This window comes from Dunckerocampus dactyliophorus, chromosome 15 (assembly GCF_027744805.1).
Source record: "Dunckerocampus dactyliophorus isolate RoL2022-P2 chromosome 15, RoL_Ddac_1.1, whole genome shotgun sequence".
Lineage (NCBI taxonomy): Eukaryota > Metazoa > Chordata > Actinopteri > Syngnathiformes > Syngnathidae > Dunckerocampus > Dunckerocampus dactyliophorus.
The window spans coordinates 13,286,693-13,312,153 of record NC_072833.1 but is presented as its reverse complement, the minus strand read 5'-3'; the positions used below and the strand labels follow the sequence as shown (position 1 = coordinate 13,312,153).

Below are 25,461 nucleotides of genomic sequence, written 5' to 3'. Positions count from 1 at the left end.
GAACCTCAGGTACACATTATATTTCAATTGTATGTTTTTCATCGACAGTTGAGAAAATATTTAAGCCAAAACCATTGTTTAATGTGACAAATTCTTACCGTTACTTGGCGATAAGGAATAAGGAATGCACTCTGAATTGCAATGAATGTAATTCCACTTCCTGTAATTCCAATTCAACATCATCCGGTGGGGTGGAGCAAATTCAATTCAAATTCCAAGTCTTTAACGGAATTGAATTGAAACTTCAAATTTGGAATTTTGCACAAGCCTTTTGGACACCTTGTCATAGAATGACTCATACTATTCAAAATGATTAAACTATGAGTTTATTGAAGTTTACTCTGCATGTTTACGCTTCTTTACAGCCTGCATGCCATTTTTGTGTTATGGGTGACAAAGCATGTTATATTATTTATTAGTGTTATTAGCGTTAAAGAGATCTTTTTCCTCAACATTTTGCTCTTTTTTTTACTTTTCTTGTTTAATTGTAATTTTTAGAATGTGCTGCCAGCCAATAAAAAAAAAGACCCGCATGCCTCAAATTGCCCGTCGGGGCTGCAGTTAGGACACCTGTCTTAGAGCATCAAATGTTCCTAACTATGCGCAGGGTCTCCACTGTCCTCCGTGAGCTTTGATTGTGAAAGGCAAATTCCTTCAAAACAAAAGTGGGCCATATCAGGCAGCTGCAGGCCGGGCTTGAGGGGATTCCCATGGCCTCACTGCCAACCTGCGTGCCTCGGTTGCTCCTCTCCAATATTCCTGCCAGAGCATTTTGTTTCCAGCCCGCTAGCGCACTAGCTTAGCAGGTCTGCATGGAGACCTTTGCGTCTGTCTCGCTTTCTTCCTGTCCTCACCACAAGTGGTTAATTTTTAAGCAACACCATCTGATGTAAGTCTGGGCATGGCTGCGGCAGATTTTTTTTTTCTCAACCCGCCTCTCTTGATCCCTCCCCAACACACACACACACACACACACACACACACAAATCATTTTTTATACAACGGTGGGGGCTATAAGGAGGCCATGTTTGATGGATTTGCTCTGCAATGCAGCCTTGTAAGTGACACCACAAGTCAGTGGGGGGGGGGGGGGGTGCTTTGTGCACTGGAAGCAAAAACAAACAAGTAACAATGTAAGTTACATACAGCCGCACACACACCCCTTTCCCCCGTAACAATGTAGGGTTTTAGGGAGGGAGGGGGCGCCGCTCAGGGAGAGAGAAAGGAGGAGGGGGGGCGTTCTGAAATAATACAGTCAGCCATTTTTTATGTAAGGGGATTTTTTCTTATTGGGGGGGTTGTTAAAAAATAAATATAAGAAGGCGGCCATCTTTGTTGCTCTCTCTGCCTAGTGTAAAATACCCCCCCATATACACACACACACACACACACATACGTCCCCCCCTCTGTTGCCGATTTGAATATTAAATAAACAGCACACAGTCGCGCAAGAATACAAGATTTTTTTGTGTGATTTTTTTTGCACACAAGGACGGATCCCGATGAGAGGACTACCATGTCCTGTCCTCTCAGGGCCTGTGAGGAAGACGAGGACACGGCGCTTCATTGCGAGGGAGGAGGCTTCGATGAAGACGACGACGGAGACTTTTTAGACCGGAGAAGCGACATCAACTCGCCGGCGGCGCCTCGGCAAACTGCATTCGCGCCAGGTACGCCGGATGGGGGTAAAACAGTCCAAAAAACAAGGTGGGGGTGTCCATCGCTGCATGCGTCCTAGAGTGCATGTCCCCAGGTTGAAAATGTGGCGTTTTGTAGCGAGCAAAACAAACGTGCACGAACAACAACAACACAATCCAGATGTGCAGCGTCTTCCTGCAAAGCGCTAAGTTTGTCTGCAGAGTCCAAAGTGTCATCATCCTCCCAAAGACGGGACGTGAGGACACGAGGGACATGTCAATGACAGCAGCTCCAGGCATCAAATTCATGGACATTTCATGATGCGTTCAAACGCAATGGGGACAAGCTACTGGCCGACCATAACGGGACTCTATTTATTTCACGGATATTTGACATTTTCGAAGCTTTTATTTTAGCGACAAAAGTCTTCCTCGAAGACCCCCCAACACCCACCCCTCTCTATGGCAACTGATAGAGTGACGTTCTGGAAGTTTCAGTGGTGAAAGTGAAAGGTGGACAAAGTAGCTTTTTAACACTTAGCAGTTGGGGTGGGCGATACTGCAAATTCGATATCAGTCCGATACAAAGTAAATACAGGGGCAGTATTGCAGATACCGATTTCAATGAATGATTTTGTGTTTTTTAAAATGTGTTTTACAATCACGATAAAACACATGACAACGATTGTAAGCAAACAAAAACGAAAAGAATCCACAAACTTATATGTGAACAATTTTACAATATATAACACAATGTCCACAAAATAAGTTATTTTATTTTATTACATTACATTACAAATTAAACATGTTCAAGAATATAAATAGCTAAATGAAGTAATATAAAAATATAAGGCATAAAAAGAAGATCTGATAATATGTACTACTCCATCCTGATCACTAGGTGTCTGTAACGTGAGACACACAAGCACCAGACGTCATCGTTGGAACGTCAGGCTTTTATGGCAGGTTTGAATAAACTCACCACAGGCACAATAATCCCCAATAAAAACACAGATGTAACACACGCCAAACTAAAACTCAACTCTGAACCCCCGAGGTCACTTTGTCTGTCCCGCCACTCGGTTCCCCTCGGGTACACCTTTTACAGCAACACACAAGCATGAGACTTATGTATGTCTTAAATTGCTTATTTTCTGTCATTAGATTTTATATATATATATATATATATATATATATATATATATATATATAAAATAAGTGTAAAGGTGACTATAGGGGTGTTATTTTATGTCTAGAGGGCTCTAATAATGTTAAGGACATATTTAGAAAGTCCTAAGTAGGTTTGGTATGCTCTAATTACGAAAATATTCAATTTATAAATAAAAAAATCATACTTGGTGGAAAAATGGAACCAATCAACCGTGATAAACGAGGGGTCGCTGTGGTTTAAAATAGGTAAGTAAAAGCTACAATTGGTCTCATTCAAACCCTTTGTTTTTTTTGCCCCAAACCCTCCTGTGTCCAACAACTTAATTGCTGAGTTTGTAAACGATATATCAATATATATTTGATGTATATAAATATATTTTACCAGCACAACAAAAAAAACACACATTTGCGAAAATATAACATACAAGAAAACTGGCTATTATCGAGCCTGTAGGGATATCGACATTATCGATATTTGAATCGATCCGCCCGCCTCTACTAGTTTGTACAGTATTTGTGGAGGTTTGATTTGTTCAAATGGGGGCAGGCTGATAAATGAGTGCCACACGGCATGGCGAGCACCGTAACGCACTCATGATTTCCGCGTACTCCGCCGTCGGTGGCCTTCTCATCACCGAGGTCGCGTGCGAATGGTGGCCGGCCATCGAAGCGCCGTCGGCGGGCTGCGCGGAGACCCAGGGAAGCTAGCTGGGAGGTGGGCGTGGGAGAGCGCGCCAACAATGGCAGACATTCGATCAATGTTTGCTATCAGAGCCTCTCGTCTGGATGGAGCTGTGTTACATTAGAGTACATTTACCAAAGACAGGGTCTGTTTGCAGGTTAAAGTGCTTTAGTGGATGCTATCATGTTGCTAGGAAAACTCTGGAATCACTATTATCACTATTATTATTTACTTGCATTTATCACATCTCCCAGAAGAGGGTTGACGTTTAAAACAAGGGTAAAGTGTTACATCTTTGGACTTCTTAAAATGTAGTAAACCAGTAAACCATTAGCATGGAGAAACACATGTGGGCCCATAAGAGCGTGCTCGGATGAGTTTGCTGTGGAAGAAGTTGACCTACTGTTGCCAGCAGGGGGAAAACGCACAGCAACGTCCAAACGCTCCAAACACCAACACTATGAAAGAAATGCAACGAGGGAAATGCTGCAATCGCATAAACGCTGCAGGATCAGAAGCAAATGCAAAAGAAGAATGCTGCAAAAACACACAATCCCCCAAAACTGCATGCAAGAAATACGGTAAAAGTTCACCGAACAAAAACAAGTTTGCCAGGCTTCCAGAGGAGCCAGTGAGAGGTGGGTGGATGGATCCCACTATCGATGTTATCGATACCAGCGTTATGAGATTGATATTTTTCAGTTGTCTGCTGTGTTTCTCACAAGTAGTTTGTTTTTTGTTGTGTTGTTGAAATATATTGTATATATTTATATTTGTTTATAAACCCCAAAAGCCAATAGGAGTTTTTGCTTTTGTTTACTTGCGTTGCACTATTGACTTTATTTGGTATGTAATAAAAGAGAATAATTGCTTTTTTTGTTGATATTGTTACATTTCCTTGTTGTGTTAAGGAGCATTGATACAAATATTTTGTTTGCCTAACATCGTCCTGTGTTTTATTCTGATTATAATCCTGATCAACAAATTAAACGCAAAAATCACATTATCATTTAATGAACTTGGAAACATGTCCAAGTAAAAAATATCGATATTGATATCAGCGTATAGTTGGTTATTTGGTACGATATATCTGTATATATATAAGTATATATATGTAGTATCACCTGCCTGTAAGAGCATACCTGAGGGATGACTTCATTGTTTTTTTCTGTCGCTAACATTAGCTACATCAGTCGGTTGCTTTGTAATATTGTAAAATAGTACGTGTTTAACAAAGACATGAAGAGAAATGTACCTTTTCATCCCTGTTGTCTGGCTCCCGTGTAGCCTGGCAAACTTTCAGTGTTGTTCCGTTAACTTGCAGCATTTCTCTTGTGCAGTTTGTGTGCGTTTTTTGCATTTGCAGCATTCATCTGTTGTATGTGTAGTGTTCTATTGTGCAGTGTTTATGTGATTGCAGCATTTTCCCGTACATGTTGTGTGTGTGTTTTTGGTTTTGGGTCATTTCTGTGTTTGGAGCATTTGACTGTAACGGCCACTGTACGAAACACATGGGAACGCGGTGCTCCTTTGAACGCAGCACTCACAAACATGCCGTGAACCAGTGGAACACAAAACTTTAGCATGGACAGATACACACACAAACACACACAAGGTCCATAAAGGCATGCTTGCGTGTGCCTTGCGTGTGTTTGCTGTAGAAGAGCTTGACCTTAAGCCCGGTAAAAACACCTTTGGGGCACGACATGAGGTCACCAAATCCACTTAGCATATGAAGGAATGTAATAGTCATATGTTATATACACATACATATTGCATATACTTGCACACTAATATGCTTGAGTGAATTTTTATAGATTTTTTTATTCTGTAAAAAGGCTGAAAAAGTGATATATATACAGTTAAAGACAAAGCTTGATGACATTATTAGTTATCAGTATCAACATTTTAGTCTTTTCTCTTTATAGTGTGCCTTTTTGCTCTATTTTTTGTGTTTTGTTGTTTTTAAAAAATATATTTAATTTCTAGAATGTGTAGCGGGCCAGGATAAGCGGCATAGAAAATGGATAGATGGATGTAGCGGGCCACGAATGGCCCCCGGGCCCTGATACACCCTATTTGTAGGATACGACTGAATAGTTACAAGGGAGTTGCCTGCTTACCTGAGGAATAGATAACACCTATTGTACATAGTTCCCATCAGTCAGAGGTCTAACACATACTGTACACTGCATTGTACTGTACATGTAATGTGTCACTATATTGATGAACACAGGCCTTATGATGCACGACGAAGCTGCTTTTTATGGCTTCTGATTGGCCAAAATACGCATGACAACTGCTGAATGCGCTTTTTTTTTTTTTAAACTCCACGCTCACTCACTTTTTTAAACACCGGAGCAGGGGAAATGCGCATTATTGAAAATATCCGTGTTTGTGTAGACATAACAAGCAGCCACGCTCCCCAGGGAACCACAACAAAGAGATGGATTACAGGAAGACCCCAACCTTTCCAAGCTTTGCAAGCCCTATATCTGTTAATTAAAGCGCAAGGAGCCTTCTTGTGTGGAGCAATTGCTTTATTCACCAAGATTGTCTCCCTTCTCGAGTCTGTACAGTTGTTTTTTTTTTAGGAGTTTATTGTTTTTTTGTTTGGAATAATGGTTTTCCTTTCTGCTTTCCCCCCTAGACGAAGAGGCAGACTTATCAGACAGGGAGGTCCCGTGCAAAAAGAAAGGACGACCGAAGAAGAAGAAGGACGCCAAGAAGAAGGACAAAGAGGGCAAACCCGTCAAAGCTAAAAAACGCAAAAAGATAGTAAGTTCACCAGCGTGTCTTAATATGAGATCTGCTGGTTCTATGACTTATCAACATTTGTTGCTCTCCTCCACTCAGGACAGCGATGTAGAGAGGGACTCGGACCGAGACTTTGGTGAGAACTCCGATAGCGTCGCCAGCGACTATGGATCAGGTGAGAAGAAGAAGAAGAAGAAGCATAAAGAAAGGAAGGAGAAGAAAACCAAGAAGAAGAAAAAGGACGATGGGGACAGAGACAGCAGTCAGGAAGAGACCACGAAGGTAAAAACAATAACAAACGATCATTGCCATAAATGAGTGAAGACCACAATTTGTGCTCATCAGCAGCCCATAGAGCAGAAGACCTCTGCCCAGCTGGCCAAGGAGTGGGGTCTGGAGGATGTAGATCATACCTTCAGCCAGGAAGACTACAGGGAGCTCACCAACTACAAAGCCTTCAGTCAGTTCATGAGGTGACACTCTTTGTTTGGAAGCTTTCCATGCCACAAGATGCTGCATCATTATATTAGGTATCCCCCAAGAAGGTCAAGTTAATTGAATTTTATTTTCTATTTCGCGCCAGATCACAACAGAAGTAATTTAGGTATATTTTTCACATAGAAAAGGTCTATACAATGTAGGACTGCAGCAATCAACTATTTTGTCCAATTAATCGAGTAATCTGATAAAAGACACTTTATTCCAGAGGTCCTCAATTACACTTGTCCAAGGGCCACACACTGTGAGGACCAAATGGTGTCGTAAAAAACAAACAAACAAACAAACAAACAAACAAAAATATATATTGTATTTTTTAGCCTTTGTTGGTGTTAATAGTCATTCTATGATAGCACCATATTTGTTTAAATCCAGCCATCTTCTTCTACTGTTGCTTCATTGTGATGCATATCCCTTGCTGTTGCCCCCTGTAGGGGAGAGGAAGTACTGTATGATAGAGCACTTTTCTGGTTAGCCTGACTGGTTTACATTATTTGGTTATTATTTGTTGGGCCAAATGAAAAGCTTTGATAGGCTGGATGTGACCATGGGCCACCTATAGCCTCGATATGTATTTTAAAGAAAATGGCTAGGGAAAAATAGTTTTCTGTTTGTCATAACCTTATATACTGTACATGGACATCATCAACCTTGAAATTGCACTTCTAACATGAGAGCATAATGAAAAACCTAAGAAAACAAATCTGAGTTTAGCCTAAAATCAGGTAATAAATAAATAGGGAGCCATAAAATAGACTTTTACCTTGTTTCTGGTTGTTTTCTCTGTAAAAACGCATGGCGCTTTTTGGTAATGCTGCAGCATCGATGAAGTACTGTTGTGGAATGCCAGCTCCGCTTGACGGTGCAGACATTGCACCATGTTGTCTGTCTGCCAATCTGAGATGATGTCATCGAGATGAGACACTGCTGTCTATGTTGTTGCTAACTCATATGACGAGCCTCCACTGGCTTTTATTTGGTTCCTAACAATTTTAATTCATTGTGATGTCTCCTTCTCCCAGGCCCATGATCGCCAAGAAGAACCCTAAGATCCCCATGTCCAAGATGATGACCATTCTGGGGGCCAAATGGAGGGAGTTCAGCTCCAACAACCCTTTCAAAGGCAATGCAGCTGCTGTCGCTGCAGCTGCCGCCGCCGCTGCCATCGCTGTCGCCGAGCAGGTCTCCGCGGCGACTGCCTCTCCTGAGCCACCGCTGCCGCCGCAGCCCCCACCCATTCGGAAGGCTAAGACTAAAGAGGGCAAAGGTGAGATGTTCTTACAACTTTTTTGACTTCGAACTCACGATTCCTTCTTCTCGTTCTTGCGTCCCACAGGCCCAGGATACAAGAAGCGCAGTAAAAGTCCTCGAGTCCCAGACAAGAAAAAGGCTTTGGCTGCAGCCAAGGCTAAAAAGATGGCGCCCATTCGTATCAAGCTTTCGCCGATATGCACTAAGAGGAAGAAGAGCTGCTCTGTGAGTGTCAGCGTGGAGCTTCTTGGCGTTGACAGCACGGTCTGTTAGCCCGCCAAGTAACGACGTTCTCATCTTTGTCAGAGTGAGGACATGGATGAGGATGAGTCGGAACAGGAGGACTCCAGCGTTCATAGCTCCTCGGTTCGATCGGACAGCTCCGGACGTGTGAAGAAGAACAAGCGAGGGCGACCGGCCAAGAAAAAGAAGAAAAGTAAGCAAAGTGTCGTCTTTTGGTCATCAAGTCTTTAGGGAAATTTTGTAACACTCGTGTGACCCTTGGAGTCGCAGGTGAGGAGGAGGCGGATGGCTATGAGACAGACCATCAGGACTACTGTGAGGTGTGTCAGCAGGGTGGTGAGATCATCCTGTGCGACACGTGTCCACGAGCTTACCACCTCGTGTGCCTGGAACCCGAGCTGGACAAGGCTCCCGAGGGCAAGTGGAGCTGTCCTCACTGCGTGAGTCCAACGATGTCCTCCTTTTCATGCTGACCGTCACCTTACTCGTTCTTTTTTCTTTTTACAGGAAAAAGAAGGAATACAGTGGGAAGCAAAAGATGAGGACTTTGAGGACTTCGAAGAGGACATGGAGGATAGAACCATCTCGGAGATCGGGGTTGGTGTCCCCGCCGGTGCCGAGGAGGAGGACGACCACATGGAGTTCTGTCGGGTGTGTAAAGACGGAGGTGAACTGTTGTGCTGTGACACCTGCACATCCTCCTACCACATCCACTGTCTAAACCCTCCACTGCCAGAGATCCCCAATGGAGAGTGGTTGTGTCCGCGATGCACGGTTAGTGTCTCCATGTCCTACTAGGTCACCGCTGTGCATGCTGGTCACGTGACGTGCTTCCTCGTTTGCATGCATACATTTTGTCTGTCCTTGTTGTTTGGTTTGCGCTTGGGTTGGCAATGCTGCACATTTTGGTACTGATCCGATACCAAGCCAATACATGATCAGTATCTCCAGTTCTGATACTCATACCGCTATTTTTTAACTTTAATTTTTGATGATTTAATTTTTCATGATTGTAATCAGATTCCAATCAACGCATTTGTGAACAATTTTCACAATACTACATAAATACAACAATAAAATAACAATATCAACAAAATAATACAATTATTCCCTTGTTAGCTATTATTACATACGACTCGGTTAGCAAAATCAAAATAACTCAACAAAAGAAAACTAATATTGGTACTTTTTGCCCCCAATACCTTCCTGTTTCCAATGACTTATTCCCTGCGTTAGTTAAGAATATAACAAAATCTAAATATAACAATATCAACAATGTAACAATATCAACAACAACAAAACTGAACCCGAGGGGCGCTTTGTTATTGGACGTCTGTGCTTGTCATAGATTGTCCATAACGAACACCATGTTCAAGCACAGCGGTGTCCACATGTGCACTAGGCACCAGGACACCCTGGGCCGCTGTTCGATGATCGACTTTGTGGTCGTGTCGTTGGACTTGTTGTCACGTTTTGGACATTCGTGTGAAGAGAGGGACAGAGCTGTCAACCCATCACCACCTGATGGTGGTTTGGCTCTGATGGTGAGGGAGGGAACGCCTCCCTGAGCCTCTTGTCAGGAGTTTCAACTCCCACGCCTTCCAATGAGGAAGCAGTGCCTGGGGACTTCCTGTCTCAGGGGCTGAGGTTACCGAGGTGGTCAAAAAGCTCCTCTGTGGCAGGGATGAGATCCGCCTGGAGTTACTTAAGGCGCTGGATGCTGTGAGGCTGTCTTGGTTGATACAGGGCGGTGCAGACGGGGCTGTGCTCCCCCTTTTTAAGAAGTTCCAACTATTCCTCAGCTTCCTGGTCTATTGAGGGGTTCTGGAGAGGAGCGTCCGCCAGATAGTTGAATTTCGGATTCAGGAGGAGCAGTGTGGTTTTCATCCTGGTCGTGAACCCACTTTACACTCTTGGCAGGGTCCTTGAGAGGGCATAGGAGTTTGCTCAAACAGTTTTCATGTGTTTTGTGGACTTGGAGAAAACATTCAATAGTCCAAGACTATAGGATACCGGACCACCTAATTTGGGCGGTTTACTGCCTGTATGACCGGTGTGGGAGCTTGTTCCTCATTGCTGGCAATAAGTCGGACTCGTTTCCAGTGAGGGCTGGACTTCAAAGATGTATGGCCCTGCTGGCTTCATCAGGCCGTGATTTACAGCTCTCACTGGTATGAGAATCAGGACCTTCATGTCCAAGTGCATGGTTCTCGCCCTGGAAAAGGATGGAGTGCCATCTGCAGGTTGAGGATGAACTCCTGCCCCAGGTGAAGGAATTTAAGTATCTCAGGGTCTTGTTCACGACTGAGGGAAGGATGGAATGCGGGACCGACAGGTGTATTGATGCGGCGGCTGTTGTGGTGAAGAGGGAGCTGAGTCGAAAGGAAAAGGTCAAATTTTCAACCACATTCTCAATTTGCCAGTTGATCTACGTTCCACCCTCACCTGTGGTTATGAGCTATGGGTAGTGACCGAAAAGACAAGAGGCCGAAATTAATTGTCCTCCGTAGGGTGGCTGGGCTCTCCCTTCGAGATAGTGTGAAGAGCACTGTCATCCAGGAGTTGAGCCACTGCTCCTACACATGAGAGGCGCCAGATGTGTCTCTCAGCTGGCCTGGGAATTCCTCTGGATCCACCGGGAGGATCCAGAGGATCTGGACAAAGCAGCCAACGAGAGGGAAGTCTGGACTTCTCATCTTAGGCTGCTGCCCCCACGCCCCGACCCCAGATAAGTGGAAGAAGATGGATGGATGAACAACAACATAACAAAGATATTTGTGCAAATAAAGAAGAGAACTGAAAAATATCGATCTCATCATGTGAGTATCGATCCGATACAGATACTACCATTGGTGTCGATATTATCAGTATTTCGTTTGATCCGCCCACCCCGAGTTTGTGCTTGAAATCCACAAATTAACCAACATCCATAACTGGAGCACTGAATTGTACACCCACCTCCTGCCTGGGCTGTCATTTTATGATTGAATTCACTGCCAAATGAAGGAAAATGTATTATTTGGTGAAGAAAAATGAAGTGAAAAAAAGTGAAAAATGAAGTGAAAAAAGTGAAAAAAAAAATCCCTTTTGAGCCTGATGTCTCATTGTTTTTCTCTTCCAGTGTCCACCGATTAAAGGACGGGTCCAGAAGATTCTTCACTGGAGGTGGGGTGAGCCCCCACCTCCAATTCCCGTGCCACCTGCTCCCGATGTGCCACCCGATGAACCTCCGCCTCCACCCATGAAGGGCAGAGCTGAGCGGGAATTCTTTGTCAAGTTGGTGGGCCAGTCCTACTGGCACTGCACATGGATCACTGAACTACAGGTATCACCCAACACCACACATCGTTTTTTGGTTTTGTCATTAAAACGATACAGATAACTTTCTGCTTCTCAAGGCTGATACGGATACGATAACCAATACAATAACTTATTTATAGCTATTCTTTTTTTAATTTAGATTTAACTGTAACTTGTGCACACCTGGAAGTAAGAAACTAAAAGGTGGATTTGACAAACTGTACCTGTAGATTTGTCCTAACCAAATATGACATCATTACTATCAAACAAATATAACAGTAACAAAAATCGAGAACATTTCTGTTACTAGAAATGGCTGTTTTTTTTTTTGTAAACAAACAAAATTGTGCAGTTATAAGAACTTATCCAGCCACTGCGCTGTCAGGCCTAGCAAGCTAACAGGGCTAACAGCACACGTCCATAAATCAGTAGTGAAGTTTATGCCCATATTTCCAGCATTGTCTCTTCTAAGTGGTTTACAAGTCGACAAAAGCCGGTACCTTCAACGATGGTACAGGGCTGGGTGTCCTGTGGGGCTAGCCTTGTGGCTGCTTCTTTAGCAGTGCTGGCGCCTTCGTGGGCTTTCAAAACTGTTGTAGCGATGCTGGCGTTTCAGGGGGCTGATAAGGTAAAGAAGTCCCACACGATCGATGCCATGAGTGTTTACAAGTGAGCTCAGGGGATCTGTCCAGCTCGTCACAGAAGAGGAGCGCTTGATTTGCTCGCTTTAGCCCAGTAACATGCACCACAATCGGGTTTTTTTTTTGAATTATCAGTTATCTGAGCTACTTTTACTGTTATCGGATTTATCAGAATGACGTTTTCATCATGTCAGTTACCATGTACTCCTAACTAAAATCCAATATGATTGACATTTCAATTGAATGAGAGGATTTTTAAGGAATGTCGCCTTTTACTGCCGCCCACCAGTTGGAGATCTTCCACTCAGTGATGTACAGAAACTACCAGAGGAAGACGGACATGGACGAACCCCCCAGTTTGGATTACGGCTCGGGCGGTGAAGACGAGAACGGCATGGGAAAGAGCGAGAAGAGGAGGGCTAAAGACCCGCAGTACGCCATCCTGGAAGAGAAGTACTACAAATACGGCATCAAGCCTGAGTGGATGATGATCCATCGCATCATCAACCACAGGTAGGGTGTATATACTAGTATATATTACACAGTACAGTGGAACCCATTTAAGTCAACAACCAATATATGTCAAGAACCAGTCTATGTGGACCAACTTATCAGTTCATCTTTTTATTGCTAAAAAGTGCCTGCTTAAATCGATGTTGACATACATGGTCGAACACGTTTGTCCCCATGAAATGAGACACAAAGGGGTCATTTCTTTAAAAAATTGTTTCGTTTGTGGCGGACAAATGACCAATGGCCAAAGTCACATGTAAATGTGCAAGCAATGGCTACTTTTGGTTTCAGTTATGACAACAACTGCTTATGTCAACGGGAGTCATACAGTATGATGGGCATCGACAAAAATGGGTTCTACTTTATTTAGTGTGTAGTAGTGTGTGTTTATTTAGCTACTGTTTTCTCTAGTCTGGATAAGAAGGGCATGTACCACTACCTGGTGAAGTGGAGAGACCTGACCTATGACCAGTGTACCTGGGAACGAGACGACATGGACATCCCTGACTTTGTCATTTACAAGACCAACTACTGGAGACACAGGTGGGCTCTTTGGATCTGTGTCAAACTTGACCTCACGGGCGGGAGTCTGCAGTGCTCCTGTGTTAATTTTTGTTGCTGTCTAAAGGGACTCCATCATGAAGGAAGATCCGGACAAACCCAGGAGGATGAGGAGCAAGAGTCAGGAGGATGAAGACGAGTCTCCCGCCTCACCAGTCACTGATGTGAGCTGACTGTGCTCCCGTCTAACTTGACTTCAGTGTTCTTTTTCACTTCCACATTTAACTTCTCCTTGCAGCCTACAATCAAGTATGAGGAGCAGCCAGATTTTGTGACATCGACGGGCGGCACTCTGCACCTGTACCAGATGGAGGGACTCAACTGGCTTCGCTTTTCCTGGGCTCAGGGCACCGACACCATACTGGCAGATGAGATGGGTCTCGGCAAGACCATTCAGACCATTGTTTTCCTCTATTCGCTCTTTAAAGAGGTACCTATCTTTTTATAGCCTTTTATTATCCGACCTCAAAATTTTAATATGTTGGAACCTTAGTTAGTGTAATAAATTCATTCCAGAAGGCCCGACTCGGACCGAAACGGACGTTAACCAAATCACATTTTGCAATAAGAAATAATGAGAATCCAAATAATCTGTTCCAGAAAGCTAGAAATGTTTACACTATACATGTTTTTATAGTTTTACAATTATAAATTTATATGCAGAAATTAGTTCTAAATGCATATAAATATATATAAATGATGAATGAAAGGGATAATCCCGTCTATTACCCTTATTGAAGACATGATTAATGATGTGACTGAAAACAGGAAGGTGGTGGTGGTCAGTCTCGCTGCCACACGGTATCTTTGGGAACAGTCATGTCTTCAGGGAAGATAAAAGTAACCTTAAATGTTCATTTATCCCTTTCATTCGTCATTTAGAATTGTTCTATGCATGTAAAACTATTTTGTAATATTTTATATCATTGTAAAACTATAAATCCTTGTTTTAAGTTAACGTTTTGGAGAGTCAACTGCTGATGACGTCAAAGAGCAGCGTAACTTCTGGTTGTAAGCTATCTAATAGAATGCTAACAGTGAAGGACATTTTTTGTTAAAAAATACATTAGGAACACAGTTGGACTGACTCAGTGTATTAACAACGCGACAAGACACATTTGTACGTTAACCGGAGAATGCACGCAAACTGAGGCAAAATTGTGGCGTAAATTTTCAATGTTAACCGAAAATCATGCTAAGTGGTGCAGACACTATGTCGATGCTCCATGACTCCATGACCATAAGTGGTTGTCGACATAACCAACATCAAAACCGAAAGTTGCCGTGGTAGAATCCAAGTCAATGCCGCCATCATTGAACAGGAAGTCACTGTGTCCAAGTTGATTAACGAGACAGTAGTTATGCTGCTGTTGTCATTTTACACTGCTTAATGATAATGAGGAAGTTGAGCGTACTACAACACATGTCGACATAAACGGACCCATTTTTCATAGAAATGACCCCTCAGGGTCTCAAATTTTCTATCTACCAAAGCGGTCGACCATGCGTGTTAACATCGAAATTTTTTAATATTAATGTCCACGATGGACTTGGACTGGATGAGTTGGTCGTTGTAGACAGTTTGTTGACATAAGTGGCACCGACTTAAGCAGGTTCCACTGTACTTTTTATTGTGTACCCCCCCGTCCCCCAGGGTCACACAAAGGGTCCCTTCCTGGTCAGCGCTCCGCTCTCCACCATCATCAACTGGGAGCGGGAGTTTGAGATGTGGGCGCCCGACTTTTATGTGGTGACGTACACAGGTGACAAGGACAGCCGAGCCATCATCAGAGAGAACGAGTTCTCCTTCGATGACTTGGGCGTGAAGGGAGGCAAGAAGTCCTTCAAGATGAGGGTGAGACATGACGCTCTCCCGTCAAATACATTTCATTTTTATATTATGATCTTCGGTCTTCACTCATGCAGAGAGAGACTCCTATTAAGTTCCACGTGCTGCTGACCTCCTACGAGCTGGTGACCATCGACCAGACAGCGCTGAAGTCCATGGACTGGGCGTGTTTGGTGGTGGACGAGGCTCATCGCCTTAAAAACAACCAGTCCAAGGTACAGTGACTCACTATATCGGCTGCAGTGTGTGCGTGGGGGCATTTGACAAATAAACTACAGTGGAACAGGTTTATGTCAAACCCTGACTGTCGGACTCATATCGACATAAACGGCCCACAATGCATGTTGACGTTGACTTAAGCGGGCACTTTTTAGTAATAAGAAGAACACAGTGGACCAGGACATGATGAGTTGGTCAACAAAACGGGGTTGTCGACATAAGCGGGATGGATTTTAACTGGTTGTACTCCACTCGTCAGCACCCTCTGTTGGATATGCTGCATAAAAACAAGTCCTCTCTAGTTTTTCAGGCGCCTGAATGACTACAAGATTGACCACAAGCTGCTGCTGACAGGAACGCCACTACAGAACAACCTGGAGGAGCTTTTTCACCTGCTCAACTTCCTCACGCCCAACCGCTTCAAGTAGGACACACACACACACACTCGCACTAGCTTTCACATCAAAATGATGCCTTAATTGATACAGTACATGCAATTTGTGCAGCAACCTTGAGGGCTTCCTGGAGGAGTTTGCGGACATCTCCAAGGAAGATCAAATCAAGAAACTCCATGATCTGCTGGGCCCTCACATGCTGCGGAGGTTGAAAGCCGATGTCTTCAAGAACATGCCCGCCAAGACTGAGTTGATTGTGCGAGTGGAGCTGAGCCCTATGCAGAAGTACGACACACCCTATTTGGTTCTTCTATAACTTCTCCTTCATCCATGTGTCTTCTTATTTCACCACAGAAAATACTACAAGCTGATTCTTACCAAGAACTTTGAGGCTCTGAACTCAAAAGGCGGAGGCAACCAGGTCTCCCTGCTCAATATCATGATGGATTTGAAGAAGTGCTGCAACCACCCCTACCTCTTCCCTGTTGCCTCCATGGTTAGAAACCCTGATTTATTTTCACATGTTCTTCTGTTTTCACCTCTGGAGGCCCAAATACCCAGTACTGGGGGCTACGAGGCTCTGGCTATATCTACATCCAATCCACATGTGCCGGTTAAAATTTTCCAATTTCACTTAATTGGTCAAAAAATGATTATTTTTTTTACTACAAATAATGTGCCTTTGTTCATCAATCTATGCCAGCAGCACACTATGACAGGGAAAACAATTAAATGCTCTTCTACCAGAGGGCAGAAGGTACATAAATAATCTGTGTGTATCCACTTCTTGCCGTTCATACACCAGATTGAGTCATGGCATGACATTTTTCTATTGTAAAACATGTGCCTTGGCTCAATAAGGTTGGGGAAACTCTGGTGTAGGGCTTAACAGGTCAAGGAGCCTCTTGAGTTGTACAACAGTGACACCATGTGGCAGTGTAGTACAGCTGCTGTATCAAAAAAATAATACAGCATTGTTGTTTTGTTATAGGAAGCCCAGAAAACACCCAACGGTGCTTATGAGGGTTCTGCTCTCACGAAGGCTTCGGGCAAACTGACACTGTTGCAGAAGATGCTGAGGAAACTGAAGGAGCAGGGACACAGGGTGCTGGTGTTCTCACAGGTAGTCCCTCATTCAATAAGTGCTAACTCCTCTTCCCCACCTCCCAGACAGCTTTGGTGAAGCTTGCCTCTTTGCAGATGACTAAAATGCTGGACTTACTCGAAGACTTCCTGGATTACGAAGGTTATAAGTATGAAAGGATCGATGGAGGCATCACAGGAGCACTGAGGCAGGAGGCCATTGACCGCTTCAATGGTATATTTGTGTTGCAGAGGCTGACATTCTGCTCTAAATAAAAAATAAACAGTATTTGGTGGATCTCTTCTGTTTGCAGCTCCTGGTGCTTGTCAGTTTTGTTTCCTGCTCTCCACAAGGGCTGGAGGTTTGGGAATCAACTTGGCAACAGCAGACACTGTTGTCATCTTCGACTCAGACTGGAACCCACACAATGACATCCAGGTAGCCTGTCACTGTCATGGCAGGGAAATCCTTCTCGGCTTTTCACAAATTCTCTTTATCTGTCTCCTGCTCCGTCCAGGCCTTCAGTCGAGCTCACCGCATCGGGCAGGCCAACAAGGTGATGATCTACCGCTTTGTGACGCGAGCCAGCGTAGAGGAGCGCATCACCCAGGTGGCGAAGAGGAAGATGATGCTGACTCACCTGGTGGTCCGGCCAGGCCTGGGATCCAAAGCCGGCTCTATGACCAAGCAGGAACTGGATGACATCCTCAAGTTCGGAACGGAGGAGCTATTCAAAGACGAAGGAGAAGGTGCCTTTACATTAGGGCTGCACAAAATATTGAAAAAAATCACACTAACATGCCATCAAATTTGTAAAAGGATTTTTAAATTAATTACTTTTAAAATTTTACTTAACAAGCTGGATCACAAACAAACGCTGACATTTCACTAAAGGGCTCACACAGCACTGTTGTTGGCGTGACGGCCGACACGTCCATCTCACTCTCCTGGTCCCCGAGCGAGCCTTGCTTGCCAGGGCCCTACGGCACTTGTTTTACCTGCTGCCGACGCCACCAGCTAACTCACTCGCTATCGTTCATCTGCTTGCGTGTGTGTGTGTGTGCGTGTGTGTGCGTGTGCATGCGTGCGCGCGTATGTGAATGTACGCCTATCAAAGAAAACATCCCAGAGAACTGTGATTCTTTTTGCAGAATCGTGCAGCTCTACTCAGTTGAGGCTAATTTGGAGAAATCCTTGGTGGATTATTATTATGAGCATTTGAGCATTAAGGACATAATTACCCTAGGCCAGTGCATCTTAGATAGTGGGGCGGGTCCCCCTGAGGGGCCACGGTGAACTGTCGAGGTGCGTGAGAGGCAAGGAGGACTTTCAATATTAGTGTATGAATTTGTTGTACTCAGCATGCAATTTGACTCTTGAATATGCTTGTATGCTCCACTGCTCTCCGCTGGTGTCAGTTTGGAGTTCTGTCTGTACAGTTCAGATAAATAAATAGATATGATCAGTTTCTCAATAGTATTTTAAATCAGGGGTGAGGGGGGGCATTTCTGTCCCCCAGTGGGGGCATAACAGAAAATAGTTGAGAACCACTGCACTTGGCCTATAGTACCGTGCCTGGGCCCACAAAGTCTGGCGCATTTGTCTGGTGTGAGAGCAGTGATCCCTGCCCAAGCACGGCCCACGACTGGAAGAGGTCGTCTCCAGCCTGGCACAATTCCATGCACAAACAAATGCATGCGCAACATAGCGGAGTCATAGAGTGACAAGAATGCGATCCCTCCTCACAGGTTCTTGATAACCAACACAATTTATAACAGAAATAAAATATGGTCTAGTGTGAGTACCCCCTAAGGAACAAATGCACCGGCTCCCACAGTACCAAAATTGATAAATGTGCTAACTTTGCCCAGCTCTGCAACTTCGTCATTCTCTCTTTAGCAGTTTGTGTTAACTTTGTATAAACTACTTGATTGAATTGATTGACTGTTGGCAGGTATGAAGAATTCCTCGGGGGACAAAGGGGAGGACGAGGGCAATGTGATCCACTACGACAGCACCGCCATCGAGAGGCTGCTCGACCGGAGCCAGGACGCCACAGACGACACAGATGTGCAGAACATGAACGAGTACCTCAGCTCCTTCAAAGTGGCCCAGTACATGGTCCGAGAGGAGGACAAGGTAAGAGTCAAAGGGAAGAAAAGTCTTTTTCCTGTTTTGCTTCCCGCTTTACCTTTTTTGGACTCTCCACGTTGCTGAAGGGAGAAAAAAAACTAAGATTTGGCAGCTAAACTCTGTATTACATTTATCTTTGTTGTCGTGAGTTTGACTCCAGAAAGCAGTGAAATAATGAGCCTGGAGAAGAAAAGTAGTGCTGAAGATATGAGGCGATAACTCTAGCTCACATTTTTCATTTGAACTGTATAAATATATTGACGTGTGCCGCTTTAATCCACTCTTTGTGAGGAAACATCTGTATTTGACTATGTAGTTGCAATTCAGAAAATGCCTTGAAGACATTCAGCAAATAGCTTGTTAATACAGGTTTTGTGCAGAAATGCATGATTATGGCAAGGGTCTTTGTTCCAAGACCTCTGCCAGCTTTTATTAACTTTCTGATTGCGCCCATATGGATACGCGCCTCACGTGATGGCATTGTGGCCTTGGCCTGCATTGACCTCGACCGATGCTCCAGATTGAAGAGATCGAGCGGGAGATCATCAAGCAGGAGGAGAACGTAGACCCCGACTACTGGGAGAAATTGTTGCGGCATCACTACGAGCAGCAGCAAGAGGACCTGGCAAGCAAACTGGGAAAAGGCAAAAGGAACCGCAAGCCTGTCAACTACAACGATGCTGCACAGGAAGATCAAGGTGAGTGCACGCTGCCTGGCGACAGGGGAAGCTTTTTTTTAAAGTGGAGGTGACAGAGCACAACGTGTTGTTTCAGAGTGGCACGCTGACATTTCAGACAACCAGTCGGAATACTCTGTGGGCTCCGAGGAGGAGGATGAGGACTTTGACGACCGTCCGGAAGGTGAGTGCTTTTGGGGTGTACTTACACTAGGTCATTCGTACCGTGCTGGGCTTAGGTGCCATTCTCCCTCCCGATCCCGGCCCTTGCTGGCCTGCGCTCACACTGTGCATATGTGCCATGACCCGTTTATTTGTTCCATTAGTTTTATTCTGCTGTATTACTGCAACTTCTCTGACTTATCCAGTCGTGGACTATTTCCAGTCTTATTTGGAGTCGTGATTATTTATTTTGTACAAGGTTGTCATTGTCATTTAATTACTTACAGTACAAGTTGGGTGCATACAATAATTAAACGATTGCTTCTGTTCTACTGTATTACTGCAATTTCTATGACTTTGTGGACTGTTTCCTGTCTAATTTGGAGTCATTCTGATGCTATATTTTCTGCAAGGGTGCCGCTGTCATTGTTTTTGCAAGAGGAGCGATTGCATGAATTAAATGACACGTCCTTTATTACATTCGCACACAAATGTAGTCGCGGGCGAGCGAGTATGTGGTGGGTTTTACAGGATCACTGTAAAGTGGGCCCAGGACTTTAGTGCTGGTGGCGGGCTAGTTCGGAGCAGGAGCTGGCCCCGTTCAAAGACTGCTCTGGGCACAAACTGACTCGACACCAGTTTCACTTTCCATTGTCCTGTGTGAGGCATGTCATTACAACACAGGGGTTACGCGTCCAATCGGGAAACAACAAAAGGGAGCTAAGTGTGATCTGCACAAGTAATTCATGTATTTATTTGGTTGAATGTACGGATGAAAACAAGTTTCCTGGGGCGAATTTTACCTGAGAGCTTTTATTTTGGAAATGACTGATTCTGCAAATGACTACTTCCTGCAGAATTTGGCAGCCATAAATAAAAAAAACAGCTATTGTTGTTTTTGCAGTTCATTTTTTAAATAGCATGTAAACCAGTAGTTTGTATTGAACTTTTGTGACAATTTTTCACATTTTATTATTATTTATATACTGAATTTGGGGGTTTTATTCATTCTAAAGTATAAAATATTTTATATAAAATATAACTTTAATATCAAAATGATTCCAAAATACATTCTAATATTTCACTCTGTTTGTACTGAATTTATAAAATTTCACTTTTTGAATTGAACTACTGAATTATAAATGAGCTTTCAAAAATATTATAATTTATTGAGATGCCAATTTTAGGAATATGCTGCAAAAATGTTCGCAAGTTTTTAACTGCACTGACTGGTCGGTCTGATGCCATCATTTACGGGCCACATTTGGCTGGGCCGCCAGTTGAATAGCTCCTCATTTGGTGCGTGAACGTACCTGGACAAAAAGTTTGGATCCCCTTCATTTCACATCTGGCTTCAGCAGACATGTCGGAAAAGAACATTTTGTCCCCGGTACTTAAAAGAAACAACGAATGCTTGCTATACACCTTTGATACTTTTTTTTGTACTTCTGGTAAAACGTATATGGTGTTCTCTCGGTACATCGTGGTTCACCTTTCGCGGATTAGCTGTTTCGCAGATTTTTTAAAGTGCAATTCTGCAATTTTTTTAAACAGCATATGAACATGCATTGTGTTCTGCGTCCTTGTGGCGTATTGGACCACTCTATCAGTGCTCTGTAGTGTGAGTCTGTTATTGGATGTACTACTGCTGCCAGTAGAGGATGTTGTATACTCATGTTGAACATGTGTGCAGCTCCACTTGTCTCAGTATGTGTTTACGAGCCTGTACGAGCATATTAGGAACCCACAGTCGACAACAGCCTGCTAAATATAGAGCCACAACAGTCCTTATTGGCTAAGAGAGAACCCACCCATTGTGTTCTGCGTCCTGATTTGACTGTAGACCATTGCCAATCAAATCCTTTGTGCCGTTTCTTGTTGTGGTCAGTAGTCTCTAACAAACTAGCTAACTGTGTGAGCTGCTTGCTAACTGCCGATAAGCAATAGAAGAAGAAGAAGAAACTAACCGGCTAAATGAATGTTCGGACGAGGAGGAGGAGGACGGCAGGAGCAATATGTTTTAACAAGAATACAAAAACGCAACAGCCGAACGGCACCAGGACGAGGCAATAAGTGTGAGTCACTTAATAATTTCTTGTATCCAACCTAGTAGATTGATCGAAATTTGAACCTTGAGAGTGTTTAAACTGTGAGGAAATGTTAATGCCTGTCTGAGAAAAGTGTATAAAATGTATTGTGAGCCTTAAACGTATCTAATAATTGTAAAGAAATAATGTTGGCTACTTTGCAGATTTCATTTATTGCAGGCTATTTTGGGAACCTATCCCCTGCGATAAACGAGGGAACGCTGTACTGTAATTGCTCAGCCAGACGTTGGCACATCTGTGATGGTGCCGAGCTAGCGAGCGATTGATGCTGCATGCTAGCTATAGTGGCCTCTGTGCGGTTGTAGGCGGCAACAGAGCTAGCTAGTACCGAAACACCGTTTGATTTTACATGAATCGGTGCGCGGTAGTATTTTGGTCATTATCTATAAAAGTACAGAATTCGGTACCCATCCCTAGTAGGAAGTAATCGTTAAAAGCATAATATAAATGTTATATGAGTGAGGATTACATGAATAACTGGAGAATAATAAGAAAAACTGTCCTGGAACCGCAGGAAACAGCCCCAGTGGAAGCTGGGTAAAAAGGGAGACAATGTGAAAATGAAGAATTAAAGATGTTTTTGGTAACGTGCACACAGCTCTGTGTTGAATTACAAGCTGTTTTTGATTTAGCTGTTACACTCGCCTGGCACGCTCACACCAAGCTCTTTGCCAGAAAATACAACACGCTCGCTCTCTGCCTCACGCTTCGGCCGGGAAAGACAGACAGATGACTGCTACAGTGACAGGAAAAGACTCTCACCTCTCCTTACCTCCATCTTGTGTTTATTTACCGTCTGCCTCCATTGTAAACTGGCCACAACATTAGGTACACCTGGACACTCTATTAGGATCTGCTAGTAAACAAGTTTGCTTGAAAGACTGCCTTTACAGAGATAGTTAATATGACATGTATTGAACATTTTAAGTAGCACCAGATCACAGCAGAAGTCATTCAAGTATACCTTTCATATTGAACAGGTTTATACATTGAACTTATTAAACAAATGAAATACCGTTACTATATTTATCTTATTTATACAGCATGTCATTTCTGTCTCTACATGGTCATGTTTACAATTGCTCATCTGCTCAGTGTGTTGCGTGTGGAGGCGCGATTGTGTCGTTATTTTGACTTTGTGTATAATTTTGGCGTCTTTCCATTGCTTTCTGTTGTGAAAGTTTGTGAAATGTAACAGTGGAGGAGCGATTGAATACAGTCAGCGAGGCTGCACATTTACTTGTGTATATGTTTGCCTCTGTGTTCCCCCCCACACATGCTGTGCACGTGCATGTGTGTACCTCAAATGTTACTGCAGAAGAGCGATCGCACTGCAGTCTGCTGTGATGCATGTGTGCTTGTGTGCGCGTGTTTATGTTGATAGTCAACCCCCCCAAAAGCTGTAAACCAAGCGCAGCTGCAGGGGTGTCCAAAGTGTGGCCTGGGAGCCATTTATTGGCCCGTGGCATATTCAAAAAATAGAGTTGAAGTACATCAAATAGTTTAATTTAGTTTAGTTCAGTAGTATTTCCAGTAGCTTCGGCAGATCCTTAGCAATTCTTGCTGTGCCCCGCAACAAGTTCAACATGCGACAGTGATGCCATTTACAACTTAAATTTAAACATAACCATAAGGGACATAAACATAAAAGACAGCTTTGTAGCTCTAATATACGTGAAAACATATCATTACCACATGAATGGGATGTGATAAAACAGTTATATAGTAACAAAGACATTTACACAGGTACACAAAACCATTTGTGCAGCGACACAAAAACACGAGGAGGGCACCTTTTAGCAGTTGGGTATTAAGAGCCATTTATTTAATAATAATGGATAATATTTTGACTTTATTCCCATAATATTATAATTTTTTCCCTAACATAATTTTCCAAAAATTGGACTATGTACACCCCTGCCTCAAATTCTCCATTCATCACTGCCCTCTTCCGTCATTCCCTGCAGGTCGCAGACAATCACGTCGCCAGCTGAGAAACGAGAAGGACAAACCTCTTCCTCCTCTTCTGGCCAGAGTGGGAGGCAACCTTGAGGTCCGTTTGCCTGCTTTCTGTTATGACATTTGCTGCAATGATCCAGATAATGGAGGATGTGTTAAAGTGCTATTATTATTCCAAAGGGCCTCTGATGGGAGGAAAAGTCAAATGAAGCTTTTCACTGAATGCCTTCCAAAATATTTATGACAAAAAAAAGTTTAATAGAGAAGTTCTACTGTCTCGGGTTTCCCAGAAATAGAATATCACTGTGTTGTTAGGTTCTTGGCTTCAATACACGCCAGAGGAAGGCTTTCCTCAATGCGGTGATGCGCTGGGGGATGCCGTCTCAGGACGCTTTCTCCTCTCAGTGGCTGGTTAGAGACCTCAGGGGCAAGACTGAAAAGGAATTTAAGTATGTCAGTTTTTAAAAAAAACAAAACCTAACTCATCTTCATTGTGACCTAAAACGTTGAACTTGTCTCCACCAGAGCATACGTGTCTCTCTTTATGCGCCACTTGTGTGAGCCAGTGGCCGACGGGGCCGAGACGTTCGCTGACGGCGTCCCGAGGGAGGGCTTGTGTCGCCAGCCGGTCCTGACTCGCATTGGCGTTATGTCGCTCGTCAAGAAGAAGGTATTGCTATCTATTGTGCTTCCTTGTTAGGAATTTGTGATTTACTTTTATGTTGACCAACTCAACAAGTCCTGGTCCACCGTGTTGTTCTTTTCCCTCTTAAGTCAATGTCGACATACATAGTTGACCCCTTTTGAGAGAGCCAAAACACTTTAATTCTGTCAGTTTCTCTTGACGTGTGGTTGTAGTGTTAACTTCATCATTATTCAGATCCTGGCAATGAATGACTGAATTGACGGTCTTTTATGCATATTGTGATCAGATTCAGGAGTTCGAGCACATCAACGGGCGGTGGAGTCTTCCGGAGCTCAAGCCTGAGGTCAGCATGGACAAATCCTCCTCCTCCAGGGCGTCATCTCCCACCGTAAAGACGGCAACGCCCACCCCAGACGCCAGCTCTAACAATACACCTTGCACCTCCAAGCCAGGTAAGTAAAAACGGGAGTGCACCTATTTCCCAGCAGGGGGCGCTACTTGCTCTGCTAAAGACAGCGGGTAAGTTGATGGACGTGCGGTTGTCCATTTACAGCAACACCTGCTCCGACAGACAAGCCTGAAAAGAACGGGAAGGAGGCACAAAAGGATGACAAGGAAGATGGCGAGGCCCAGACGGACAAAGACAAAGATAAAGAAAAAGATGAGGGCAAAGATGAGGATGCAAACAAGTCTGCAGATGGCGAAGAGGTGAGCCAAAAATTACCCTTACAGAAGGAAATATCTTGATTAGACTTGAATTTTATCTTACTATATTGAATTCATTTAATAACACATATGTTATTCTGCACCAAAATTCTATGAATTTATTATTCTTATTCTGTCCTGTTTTTTGAGGCTCAATGCGTCCACATTTTTCAACCTATTCAAACCATTCCAACATCAAAATGTTTAGTTCATTCAGGGCAGGATGGCTATCAACTGAAATGTAAAAAAAAACAAAAAACACATTTTCTGG

At 43.6% G+C, this 25,461-nt stretch overlaps 1 protein-coding gene across 9 annotated transcripts in view; it reads left to right on the top strand.

The window, feature by feature from the left end:
* Nucleotides 1–1,338: 1,338 nt before the first annotated feature.
* chd3 (chromodomain helicase DNA binding protein 3) overlaps nucleotides 1,339–25,461 on the top strand; it is a 46,100-nt gene continuing 21,977 nt past the window's right edge. Inside the window, exons 1-31 of one of the 9 annotated variants that reach the window (XM_054799966.1) lie at nucleotides 1,339–1,670; nucleotides 6,140–6,267; nucleotides 6,346–6,528; nucleotides 6,595–6,719; nucleotides 7,767–8,011; nucleotides 8,081–8,220; nucleotides 8,302–8,431; nucleotides 8,509–8,678; nucleotides 8,746–9,012; nucleotides 11,360–11,563; nucleotides 12,469–12,692; nucleotides 13,104–13,235; nucleotides 13,321–13,417; nucleotides 13,492–13,683; nucleotides 14,908–15,108; nucleotides 15,180–15,317; nucleotides 15,624–15,745; nucleotides 15,828–16,001; nucleotides 16,071–16,212; nucleotides 16,708–16,839; nucleotides 16,917–17,034; nucleotides 17,114–17,238; nucleotides 17,318–17,549; nucleotides 18,755–18,939; nucleotides 19,454–19,631; nucleotides 19,708–19,794; nucleotides 23,848–23,933; nucleotides 24,155–24,288; nucleotides 24,365–24,509; nucleotides 24,772–24,937; nucleotides 25,039–25,193. In XM_054799966.1, coding sequence (XP_054655941.1) covers nucleotides 1,517–1,670; nucleotides 6,140–6,267; nucleotides 6,346–6,528; nucleotides 6,595–6,719; nucleotides 7,767–8,011; nucleotides 8,081–8,220; nucleotides 8,302–8,431; nucleotides 8,509–8,678; nucleotides 8,746–9,012; nucleotides 11,360–11,563; nucleotides 12,469–12,692; nucleotides 13,104–13,235; nucleotides 13,321–13,417; nucleotides 13,492–13,683; nucleotides 14,908–15,108; nucleotides 15,180–15,317; nucleotides 15,624–15,745; nucleotides 15,828–16,001; nucleotides 16,071–16,212; nucleotides 16,708–16,839; nucleotides 16,917–17,034; nucleotides 17,114–17,238; nucleotides 17,318–17,549; nucleotides 18,755–18,939; nucleotides 19,454–19,631; nucleotides 19,708–19,794; nucleotides 23,848–23,933; nucleotides 24,155–24,288; nucleotides 24,365–24,509; nucleotides 24,772–24,937; nucleotides 25,039–25,193 — 4,911 coding nt within the window. In that variant the 5' untranslated portion in view covers nucleotides 1,339–1,516. Of the gene's footprint in view, nucleotides 1,708–2,986; nucleotides 4,128–6,139; nucleotides 6,268–6,345; nucleotides 6,529–6,591; nucleotides 6,720–7,766; nucleotides 8,012–8,080; nucleotides 8,221–8,301; nucleotides 8,433–8,500; nucleotides 8,679–8,745; nucleotides 9,013–11,359; nucleotides 11,564–12,468; nucleotides 12,693–13,103; nucleotides 13,236–13,320; nucleotides 13,418–13,491; nucleotides 13,684–14,907; nucleotides 15,109–15,179; nucleotides 15,318–15,623; nucleotides 15,746–15,827; nucleotides 16,002–16,070; nucleotides 16,213–16,707; nucleotides 16,840–16,916; nucleotides 17,035–17,113; nucleotides 17,239–17,317; nucleotides 17,550–18,754; nucleotides 18,940–19,453; nucleotides 19,632–19,707; nucleotides 19,795–23,847; nucleotides 23,934–24,154; nucleotides 24,289–24,364; nucleotides 24,510–24,771; nucleotides 24,938–25,038; nucleotides 25,194–25,461 lie in introns of those variants that run through there. The other 8 variants (XM_054799969.1, XM_054799965.1, XM_054799968.1 and 5 more) reach the window with 8 other exon arrangements.